The sequence below is a fragment of the Sturnus vulgaris genome, chromosome 6, assembly GCF_052056855.1.
Source record: "Sturnus vulgaris isolate bStuVul1 chromosome 6, bStuVul1.hap1, whole genome shotgun sequence".
In the NCBI taxonomy this organism is placed as follows: Eukaryota; Metazoa; Chordata; class Aves; order Passeriformes; family Sturnidae; genus Sturnus; species Sturnus vulgaris.
Window position 1 is genome coordinate 9850122 of NC_142248.1, and position 11939 is coordinate 9862060.

The 11939-nt window shown below is 56.9% G+C and overlaps 1 protein-coding gene across 6 annotated transcripts in view; it reads right to left on the reverse strand.

Moving 5' to 3' along the window:
* DGKZ (diacylglycerol kinase zeta) overlaps nt 1-11825 on the reverse strand; it is a 53532-nt gene extending 41707 nt beyond the window's left edge. For 3 of the 6 annotated variants that reach the window (XM_088166907.1, XM_088166909.1, XM_088166905.1), the window contains exon 1: nt 11327-11825. In XM_088166907.1, the coding sequence (XP_088023033.1) occupies nt 11327-11565 (239 nt within the window). In that variant the 5' untranslated portion in view covers nt 11566-11825. Of the gene's footprint in view, nt 1-3872; nt 4104-5144; nt 5219-11326 lie in introns of those variants that run through there. The other 3 variants (XM_014881931.2, XM_088166906.1, XM_088166908.1) reach the window with 2 other exon arrangements.
* Nucleotides 11826-11939: the final 114 nt, after the last annotated feature.

Sequence of the window (11939 nt, forward strand, 5' to 3'; positions counted from 1 at the left end):
AAAGGATGCTCCAACTCCTAAGAAGATTAGCGGAAGGTGTCCCTGCCCATGGTGGGGGGGGTTGGAACCTTGGAACCGGATGATCTTTAAAGTCCCTTCCAACCTAAACCATTTTTTGATGCTATAATTAAAGGTTCTGACACCTTCTCTGAGCAGGCACATGTCACTGTGGCAGCTCCTGCTCCGATCTTGAGAGCTGCCAGTGGGTGCCTGGGACTGGAGAGACAAGGCAGGTGGCAGGTAGGGTCCACACCACGGAGGACCTCAGCCGTGGAAGCAGTCAGACCCCCCATGCTGATCCTTCCCTGCCCTATTCCACAGCCCCACTGTGAGCTGGCAGCTGTCCCAGCCTGGATCCGCTGTGAAGCCGCATTAGCTGCCAACAGGTACGGCTGCTCAGCATGCCCAGTGCTTTATTTTTTCCCCACTGAGAAAAGAAGTCCCTGAGCAGCCCCACAGGAGGTCAGGCCCTGAGCAGAGATAACAGAGCAAACTCAGCAGCGGAAACAATTCTCTCGGCACATCCCATCTGCCCTGCAAACAACCCCAAGTGTCACTGCAGAGGACAGCTGGGGATTCCCTCACTGGCCCAGGCCCAGCTAAAGCTACCCATCCATCACCTCTGAGCAGGACGGGGAGCAGAGGCTGGAGGGTTTCAGAGCTAGAGACACACAAAATCTGCACGCATGGAGGAGAAGTAGGAAGATGATTGCTCAACAGCTAGCTGGCAGCAAGGTGCCTCATGAAAAAGCTTGTCCCGAGGGAAACACTGCTCTTAGCCTGCCAGCCTGCAGAGCACAAACCAGGCTCCTCACTACCATCTGCTCTTCCCCCAGGGCACCTGGGGCTTACCCCCACTTCGAAGCCTCTCTACTGCACCTGCACAGGGGAAAGTGGGCCCAAGGGCCAGCAGCTTCGAGAGCACCCCCCACACAGCAGAGGTGGGGAAGGCTGGGCTGCTGTCCCAGTGGCACATCGTTCTCAGCTTTCACATGGGTGTAAGCATCAAGCTGCAAGAAAGACAGTGACAAGTGACGTCCCAGAAAGATGTAGGCGGGTGCTCGGCTCAGTTTCTTGAGTGCCGTTTACCCACAGGCTGTGCCACCCACAGACCTTTCCTGGGGCAGTGGCAGGCACCTCCAGGCTCACCTGAAGGCTCCAGCACAAGACCTGCCAAAGGTTCACAGCCAAAAATCTGGTCCCATACTCTGCTGGACTACCACTTGCCAGCTGCCCCACTGGTGTCTATGGTCCCTGCTTATGCTATCGCACCAGCCATTACACATACTTCCTTTGAAGTGGGATTTGTTACAGAAGCTCTGAAGCGCACAGGGAAGATCCATTTCACTGGCATCCCACTTCACTGGCACGGGGGCGAGCAAGAAACAGGCAGTATCCCCAGCACTGAGACTCCTTCCCCAGTTCCTCCCTGGAAAGGGTAAACTGTGCAGTTCACTCATACCACAAGAAACAGGGCACCTAGAAAGGCAATTTAATCCTAACCACCTCTTATCTGATCAGCCCCAATCTCTTTATCAGCCCAATTAAAAGAATTACCCATCCACAGCCCGGATGCATGTATTGTGCACTTGTCTCCGTCAGCTCTAGAGCCAATTACTCCACCCTCTTGTAAGGCAATTACAAGATACAGAAATAAGCCTGCTTGCAAAACACGGGACTAATGTATCATACCACCAGAGTCCAGGGCTTAGGGGCTCCAAAACCCCTGAGGGCTCACCTGCCCTGGGGACACGACAGGGTCTCTTGCCATTTTGCAGACCCCTGCTTCCCCTGGGCACGCCTCCCAATGCTGCTACAGGCAGAGTCCAGCACAGGGTGTCCACTTCAGGAGACCTCCCTCCTTGAAGCCAGGGCTCTCCAGAGAAGCACTCGTGCCAGTGAGCACATTCCTCCCCACTACCTAAGCTTCCTCTAGACTGGTTTCCCAGCTACATATGGCTCTGAATAAAGCTCAGAATAGAAGCAGGTGCAAATTTCCTCACTGATGGCTGTTGGAAAACATTCCGTGGGTAGGGGCTGGCTGTGTTTCTTGACAAAAGGAAGAGTAGCACAGCCTTCCCTTATAATTCCCTTAGAGGTGAAGAAACTTCATGCCATCCTCTGCTCCAACGCTCAGGTGGGCATGAATTCAGTGGCGTGCAGCCAATTATCCTGCATGATTTCCCATCGAGTTTACCTCCCACTGGTGTGTGTGGGAGCCTCTACAGTCTCAGAGGTCCACGGGAATCTCCCCTCACTACCCTGCAGCTCTGTGTGTTGCATTCATCACACTGAGACAGAGGGAACTGGGTCCCTCCATCAGCAACAGAAGGGTGAGAATGCACTAAACAACCCAGTGGCCATTTCCAGCTGTCCTGGCGGGCCTGCTGGCCTCCTCCAGCTTTTCCTGCCATCCCACTTCGCCTCTCCCCGTGTGTCCACACTGCCAAAGGTTGTTCACACGTGGAGAACTTCCCCTTGGCTCTGATCTACATTGCAGTAACAGCAGCGTGAAGTCCCAAGACTCAGAGGGAGATGCCACACAGTATTGGGAACAGGCCAGAGACTGCGAGGAGCTCAAGGCAGCCATTGCCGACAGCTCTGAAACGAGAGCAGAGAACACTGCTCTTTGGTGGAGTGACCTTGCAAGCCATCCACTCCCAGGTCCGGCTTGGATGTGGAGGCTGAAATTGGAGCCTTTCCCCCCCATTCAGCACGTGTAATACCACTCTGGTGGTACTGCATCCTGCTTCAACTGCTCCCATATGCCAAAAATACCCGTGAGATGTAGAAAGTTTATCACAGGACCACCAACAAAGCTGGGAGCAAGAGTTATCAAGTACAAGGAGAGGATGAGATAATGGGGGCAGTTTGGCCTGCAGAAAAGTTTGAGGGGGAACATTATTACTATCTTCAGCAACCTGATGGGAGGGTACAGAGAAGACTGGGTCAGATGCTGCCCAGACGTGCACGGTGACAACTTGAGAGAGACCAGGCACATGCTGCAACAAGGGAAACTGAATACTTATTAGAGGAAAAAAATCCTGAGTAACTGAAGCACAGGAGTGCGTGCCCATGGAAGCTGTGTTCTCTACACCCTGGCAACAGTCAAAACTCAACATCAGTAGCCTGATCAAATTAGATCCTGCTTTGAGACAGCAGCGTGGACCAGGCAATCTCCAGAAGTTCCTTCAGACCTCAGTTATTCAGCGTTTTCAAAGACCTCCGGATGGCAGAGGTACCAGGCTCTGGTACTTCGAGGTACTTCGCTTACACTGTCTAAATCAACACGAGGCAGAAAGGCTAAGGGAGACACAAGCAGCCGAGTGGCTCTGGGATGGATGCATGCAAAGCCGGGATACCAGTCGGCAGTACAGGACGAGCACAGCCATGCCCCGGCGCGGCAGGACTGCCAGTGTCGCAGGCGAAGCACGGGACGGGCGTGCGGGGATGGAAACAGGCAGTTCTGGGCGGGTGGAAGAGAATCCCCCAGAGACGAGGCTCCGATTCCAGGGGATGACAGCGCGCGCAGCGAGGGTAATGCTCCCCAACTTCCCATCACTCGTGCCAAGAGCTTGAAAGGAGGGAAAAGCAAACTCCGCTCCATCCCCACACCCTGTCCCGCATTCCCCTGCGGCTGCTCAGAGGTCAGCCCCTCGACCGGGCCTGGTGAGGCGGCTGCTGACGGCCCGGCGGCGGGAGGCTCTTTGGGAGCCGGTGCTCCGCCACCTCCGTTCCGGATGCTCCAGCCGCCTACAGGCAGCCCTTGCCCGCGAGCCTAGCTCTCTCCGGCCCCGCTCCGCCGCCAGGTACCGGAGCTCGCCCGCCCGGCGGGACCCGCCGTCCCGCCGCCCGCACCGCCCGCCGCTCACCTGCGCCCGAAGAGCTTGAGGCCAGTGAAGCGCTTGTTGCTGTGGCGGCGGCCCAGCGGAGGCGGCGGCGGCGGCCCCCATTCGGGCTCGGCGCCTCCTGACGCCCCGGGGGAGTCGGCTGTGGCGGCGGCGGCGGTGGTGTCGGAGGAGGCGGAGGAGGGCGAGCCGCCGGACGGCGGGGGGAGAGCCGCCTGCATGGCCGAGCTCAGGGCTCGGCGCCGCCGCCACCGCGGTTCCGAGCCAGGGGAGGGCACCGGGGGCGGGCGGGGGGCGCGGCCGGCTCAGGCTCCCGCCCCACCGGGGCTACGGGCAGGCGGGCAGGAAGTGCGGCCGCTCACCGGTGCACCGGGGCCGCGCCGCCAGCGCCGCCTGCCGAGCGCGGGGATCGGGGCTGGCGGCGGAGCCCGTCCCGTGGCCCCGCGCCCGGCGCCGCCACCTCAGGAAGCCGCGTGTCAGCCCCGCCGCCGCCCCGCGCTCGGAAGAGGCTCGGCGGCAGAAGCGGAGCCTCCCCCTGCCTCCGCCTCCGCCTCCCATTGTTCACCGCCGGACGGAGGGGACGGAGCCAACAGCCCTGCCGCCGCCGCCACCGCCCTCTCCGGGGACCAGGAGCCACCGCTGGCCTTGTCGCCGAGGCCAGCACCGAGGCTCTTACCCAGCCCGGTGAGTGCCTGCCTCGCTTCTCCCTGAACCCAGCTGGCTCAGCGGGCAGCGGCAGGGACTGGCCTGCTCGCCATGGCTGCCAGTCCAGGCAAAGAGCAGCTCTCCCAGCCCTCCGTCGCGTGGAAAATGTGCCGGCCGCAATGGCAGCTTCTCCACTTCCCAAGGATGCGGAGCAAGGCTGAAAGCCAGGACTGAGGAGGCTGCCAGGACAGGGCCCTGGCTGCCCGCTGCACGGTGCACCTGCCGACCCTTAACGCCCTGGGGCAAGTCCCACTGGCAACCTCAAACACCAGCCGTTTCCAGGAGGGCTAGTGGGGATGGGGACACTTGCCGGCTTCCCAGAAACCGACAGCCCAGGCAAAACCTGGCTGGCCCGCTGTGCTCACAGGCTTGGCGTCAAAAGCACTCGCGCGGCCCTCTGACATCCTGGCTGGGAGGTTGTGCTGCGCAAGCCCAGGCACTCAGAGAAGAGGAGGAGATTGCGGGCAAGGTTCTGGGCGAGCACAGGAAGCCTTTCCCCCATTCCCCGAATCATGGGCTGTCAGCACCCGCCACAGCACCTTAACCCCCCAACAGTAAGAGGAAGGTGGCAGAGCCCAGCTCGGTGGGTACCTTATATCTACGTCCCCCGGAGGGCTCTGGGGAACGTCCCAGGAGCGATGCCGCCACATCTGCCGCAGCATGAGCTGATGCGCTCAGCCAGCGCGGGGTTCACTCTCGCTCTTCCTCCCTCGGCAGCCGCTTTCCGGAGTCATCCCGAGGGCAGGTCCCTGGCAGTGCTCCGCCGCCCGGCCGGGGCCCCGGCTTTGTTTGCACCCTCCACCTGGTTCCTCTCTCTGCACTTCCTGGAAGTGTGAGGGCGGCTGTCATCGCAGCCGGCTGCGCAGCCTTCTTCCCAAAGCGCTGGCCGCCTCCTCTGCCGGGTCGTCTCCAGTGAAGCCTCGTGCGCACCCTCAGCAAGCAGGAGCACGTCCTGGCACGCTGGGCTGCGCGCCGACGAGCCGCACCTCCCTTGCTGGGTGGTTCTTTGAATGCCCCCAGATTTGAGACAGCCCCCTCTCCCAAAACTGCCCCAGCACCGCCATGCACATCAGGCCATGACGGTGGGGTTGTCCTGCTACCCACCCTGGGCCATGCACATCCTCACCCTGCAGGGCACCACAGCACTCACAACTTCTGGGTGTGTTTGTCCTCCCTGTGTGGCAGGTCTGAAAACAACCTCCAGCATCTGCTCAATCTTCACTGCAGTTCATTGAAAAAACGCTTTGGTAAACCAGGAATGGGCAGCGTGAAAAGTGGAAGCCTCTAGGAGGCTCCCAGCCAGCCTCCAAAGAATGGAGAAACAGCCTGACATTCATCATCCATCCCCCAGTATGGGGCGACACAGCCTAAGCCTGCAGGCCTGGCTTGTCCCCACCTCCAAAAACCCCAGCTCGTCACAAACAGATGCTATTTGGTAAGCACTGGCTCCAGGAAAGCTTCAGATCACCAAGAGGGTCTATGGTCAGCTTGTATGGGCCAGAGAAAAGCAAGCAAGCAAAGCTAGTCCTGGCAGCCTGCACAGATGGCATTTCTAAAGGGGCACATGGTCTTGCTTTAAACTCCATCATCAAAAGGAAAAAAAACATTGGCAGACCTTGATCTCACCAGGCAAGCTCTAAAACTGAACACAACTCACTGCATTAATTACTGTGCAGAGAGAGGAAAAGGCAGGTCCTGGATGCCTAACTCTAGCTCACAGATCAGGGAGGGGAGAGTTTTGTTATTGCGGAAAGGGTTCGTCATCCCCGCTGCTTTGCATGCCATGATGGGTTAGTTGCGTTTTCTCCCTGCCTGCAGACATTTCCCTTTCATGTTTCATGCTCTGTCTTGTGGTGTTGATGTCTAGTCCTCTTACCCAGGAGCATCAGGAGTACCGGGGCTTGGTGGGGCTGTTGGAGAAGTAACACACCCTGCCCTGGGTCCTTCACCATCCTCTGTGTGCTGTGCCCATGTGTCCTTTCACAGTTCTGTCCCTTGAGCTTGGTGCAAAACTGTGGAGGAACCCCTAGAAATCCCAGTCCTGGCTGTTCTTGGTCAGGAGACCAGAGGAGACAAACCCTGCTGCACAGCCTTCTCTGTAGGCAGCACAGGAGAGGGATGTGGATCGCTGTGCTGGATATTGCTGTGAACTGGCACCCTTGTCTTCATGCTAGTTTGTGCAGCACCCTGGTACTGAAAGGATTAAGCTGTCTGCTTCAGCCAAACTGAAGCAGGATACCTGCCTGCGGGTTTCATTGTGAACAGGGATGAGGTAAGGGAGAGAGTGGTCAGGGGAAGGGATGGCTCTTGGTTCAGGGATCCCAGCTCTCCCCACTCAGCAGTGTTTGGATGCAGATTGGCATTGCCCCTAATACTGGTCAGTGTCCCTAACAACCTCCCTGCTGGTCTAGTCGGGGACTCCCACCCTATGGTCCCTCTGCACACCTAGCACCACATGCAAGGCAGAGGCTCTGGCTGTGGAGACAAACAGGGGAGGGAGGCTGTGTAATACTGCCTCAGAAAGCTGACCTGGTTTGCCGGATGTGGAAAAACCACAGCAGGAGGAAGGGCAGGAGCATCCCCCCTGGCAGCAGCAGGGTCTTGGGTCAATTTAAACCAGGGAGTATATCTCGTTTAAGATGGAGCTTGGGGCTGCATTATACCATCCCTCCCTGGCATGCTGCAGGTATGTCCCTACACAGTGCACAAACTCAGTGTTTCTCCAGAACTGCTTCTTTGGATGTTTTTAACCTCTTGTTACACACAGTCCCATATCCAGTTCACCACTGCCTTGCACATAGGAACATCCAGAATGAGATCCAGAACTAGGGTGAACACACGCCAGTACTGTGCTCCAAGCACAGAATCATGCCACTCCAAATCCATCCCACCCCTGTGCCATGTACTAGAGCCTGTGTCTGACAGTGGGGCCCAGCAGAGCTTGTCCCTGGTTCTGAAAGAGTCAAGACAGGGGATAGTGAGATGCTTGTCATCCCCAACCAAAGTCTGTGAGGAGCCAACTGCTCATTTCTAGCACTTCCCTCTGGCCGTGCCACCCATCTCTTCTCTCCTGCTGTGCAGAGGGATGTGGAGACAGATGTCTCTGTCAGAGTGGAGCGGGCTTGGCTTGCTGGAAACGAATGGGAATTTGATTATGCTGCTCTGCAGAGCAGGGCTAACACGATTAAAAGGCCAGTAGGCAGGACTCGGAGGAAAGAGATCCCCTCTCTGTCCCTTTCTTCCTGCTGACAGTGGAGGCTCTCCTTTCCTTCTCCTCGGCCCTTGCGCTGCCCAAGCTGTTCTGGGACTTCACAAACATCCAGAGCCCACATCTGAAGGCAAAAGGAGGAGAAGACAGAGAATTGCAACCATCTTCCCCTGGGCCCCTCAGGGCTCCTACCTCCCTCTCTCCAGCAGCTCCTGCCAGCTCTCCCCTCCGGCGTGCCTGCTCTATGACCACGCTCCCTTGCTATTTACATTACAAAGCAGCCCCCTCTGCTCCACTCCGCGGGTTATATTTAGCTGCCTGGCAGAGAACAGCCTGTGAGTTGCATTAGCTGCGTTCTATCTGCCAGCCGGGGACCGCGCTGAACAGCCGAGGTGCCTCACATCTCCCTAGCGGGCTGGGAAGGCACAGCGGGACACAGGACCCCCTCTTCCCGCTGCCAGAGATGGCTGTGTGGAGCCCGCTGGTGCGTGGGCTGGTCCGAGCGCTACCTCCGGACGTGACCGAGAGCCGAAGGGTACGAGTCTGACACCTGGCACGTCCCCCGCCCCATAGACGGAGCCTGCGGAGAGCTCGTACAGGAGCTTTTGTGCGCTTGTGGTTTCCTTTCTGGGTAAACACCCCTCCGGGCTGGGTTGCCAGGAGCAGTGACAGTGACAAAGGCTACTGCTGCAAGCATCACCCTGAAAACAATGATGAAATTGAGAGGGAGCCCACAATTGCTCACGAGAGGTTGCAGGGTGCTGCTCTGACCTTCCACCACCTATCCCAGGCCTCTCTGGCTCCAGGTCGGCTTTCCCTACAGCAAAGTTCTTCCAGTCTCTAGCTTGCCCTATTGCCACTGGAGATACCCCACTCTGGGATCTAGAGATGATCCTGCCCCACCACAAAACCTTGGTGGAGACACTCAAGGCAAGCAGGAGCTGACTTTGGACTCACCTTGGCCAAAGTGATTGTCTTGGGATTGAGGCACACAGCCCTGGTGTTTGCTCCAAGTTTGCTGTGGTGACAGAGGGCATTGGGTCCTTCTGGCATTGCAGTGGCACCTCCCTACTGGGAAAATTGTCCCAGAATGTGCAAATCTGGTGCACAAGCCAGCATCATTAATAAGTTTGGCACAAAACTGCTACTCAAAGCCCTAAATATAACCTGAGTGCTGAGCTCTCTTCCACCCGCCCAAGGCGCCTCCATACACCGTGGCAGCTATTTATGGAAGGAACTTTATTTCCATGGGATTAATATCATTTCTGCTCATTTCAAAGCCTTTATATAGCAGCTTATGCTGCCTGCCCCTCGTGATGACTAATGGGTCCCAGCAGGAGCCGGCAGGTTGGCAGTAAGGAGTCTGGGGCCTCCAACCTTCAGCTGACATTGAGGACAACTGTGATGCCCTTATCCCATGGAGGAGGTCCTCCAAACTCTGTGCCAGGCTTCAGTAAGTGTCTCCAGAGCTAGACAGCACAGCAAGGGGATTTCTGTCAGTGCTCTAGGACTTCCCATGCTGCAGGAGTGACACAGGATGGAAGCTTAGCCCACCTCTGGGTAACAGTTCCATCACCACCTGACCCGCCTGAGGAAGCAGCCAGACCTGAAACTACATGAGTGTCACAGGACAGAATAAGCAGATTTCCACCCTCAGGCACTTTCTCTCTCATTTCTCCTTCCCTTTGCTTGGCCGTCCAAAACACAAGGTAAAGGAAACTGCTCATCCCAAGCACCATTTCTTCCTTTGCTGCTGGCCTGTGGGTTGCTGTTGCATTCCCTCCAACCTCTCAGAATCTCAGAAAGGATTCTGCAAAGCCTGCATTGGGCAGGGCAAAGTCCCTTGCAAAGAGACCCCTTGTGAGGATTGTGTAGAAGAGAGGAGCTTTGTGTAAGGGCTGCAGCATGTCAGCTGAGCACCTGCTTGGGGTGGCTGGGGTGGGATGGGCAGGGTATATAAAATCCCTAGCAACCTTGGATACTTCTGGAACAAATTCAGTCGGATAATTTAGGTTGCAATATGGTCCCTTACTCCCCTGGGGAGGCTGGAAAATTGCAGCTGGCTAATCTGTTTGCAAAATGCACCGTGCACATCTGGAGAAGACAGCTAAGAGGAAAAAATCCTGTTCTGCTTGGCACAGTAATTCCTCATCCTCTGTGCCATCAGGGCAGAGACCCTCCCAGCTCTGCCTGGTGCCTCAATGAACAGCCCTGGGTACAGAATGAGGACCAGGAGGGCTGCACATTGCCTCAGCTCGTGGCAAGGCTCATGGACACAGGACACCTGGGGAGGTCTCTGCCACCCTGGCTCCTGCTTGCCACCCACCACACGAATAACAAGTGCTGGAGGTGAGTCAGCTTCTGGTCCCCTCCTGCTCTGCAGGCACTAATAAGGTTTCCCATTAGTTCCCATTACTGCAGTATTAGAGAGCAATTTGCTCACAGCTTGCACTGAAGACCTTGCAAGGGGGGAAAAGGGCCTTCTATATACGTGGGAGTGCAGACAGGGGGTGACCGACAGTTCCTGCCCAAAAATCTTCCCCTAGCAGAGTTCTGCACCCCAGGGTCCCCAAGGCCCGGACCAGAGGCAGGACAGCTCATCCAGCCTCTGTCTGCCATGGCAGTGGACATGGCACCAAGATCTTCCATGTCAGTTTTCCACCTGCTTGTAAACTATGTGGCACTTGCTGAGCATGGCATGACATGGTGACATGGAGCTCAGAAGGACACAGACATCTCTGTGCCAAGCCAGCTCTGGAGAATGGTAAGAAGGCAGCTCCTGCTTTCTCCCCTCCTCTCAGTCCCAGACTTTCACTACAGTCCAGGGTCAGTCCTTCAATGCTTATGTTTAGTCTGGGCAGGTGCAGGGTCAAAGGATTTCTCCTCACTTACCTCTGAGAGCCATTCTGCAAAGATGGGGGCTAGTAAATCATAGAAGAGCTTAAACACCCTTCTAGCGGAAGAAAGGACAGGGTGGGACACGAGACCTTGTTTGTTATGACAGAAGAATAGAGCTGAAGTCCTGGAGATGCTGACCCAAGCAGGATTTTGGACATTATGGTTGGAGTTGAGAATAGGAGCTCACCTGAGTATCATCAGGCAGTGGCTCCCATAACCCCCGTGAGAGCTACGAGAACCACTCTTCATCTCTGCCAGCTTTGCTTGGTAATAGCAGGGGTGGGTAAGCACAGGAGTTGCAACAGAAGAATCACACCAAAAGCCAGGACAGATCTCCTCTTGCTACAAGGTAAACCCAAAAGGCCCAGACTACTGGCTAGGAGGCATCACAACCCCAGGATGGGAAGGGGGAGTTGGGTAGAAGGAAGACAAGGAGGTTTTCAGAGGTGGTAATGAGACTGCCGCCGCAGAGGGGGCTGTTGCATGCAATGGGAGGGACTGGACTAACTGGTTGCCTTGTGTCAGTGCTAAGATGGTTTCTGGTGGGAATGTGCTGGTGGCCGGTGGAAAGAGCCAACCCTGACCCCAAGGGAGGAAGATGCCTCAGGGACAGACCACTTCAGTGCCCCAGCACAGCCCTGACACTTGGGGACCCAGGTGTTCCTACCTGTAGGAGACCTGCTTTCTGATGGCCAAGTGCAGGAACTGCTTCTCCACCTCCGCCACGGCCACTGCCCCTCTCATCTCCTCCCAAGCTGGATCCACGCTGTGGAGGCCCAAGCGTTGTGCTCGCCCAGTGCTCTCTGTATCTGCTGCTCCCCGGAGAATTGCTGTGGCTCCCCTGGCCACCTCACCATCACTCTTGGCAGGGGAGAAGTCTCTCCAGCTCCCGGGACCTTCAGCCATGCTGGAGTGAGGTGTCTTTCTTGGACGAAGTCCCACTTTGCTCCCAGAACTTCTTGGGCAGCCTGGTCTTGTCCCACAGGGTCCCACAGTGCTGCTTCGCTTCGCCTCCCCAGGGCCGTGGGACAATCTCAGCAAGGCTTAACTCCCTGAGGGAGCACAAGCACAAGATAAAACAGTGTCCAGCTTTTTGCAGTGGTATTTATTGGCCTCTTGATAGCAGCTTGAGTAGCTCAGATGCAGCAGCTCAGCCTCCTGCCGTCTCTATTGCCCTGCCACTCTGAAGCGGAGGAATATCTGACACACATTCAGAGATGCTGGTGCTGCTCCTCGGAGGTGCTGGCACCGTGAGAGCAGTGGGAAGGGAGCGGGGAACA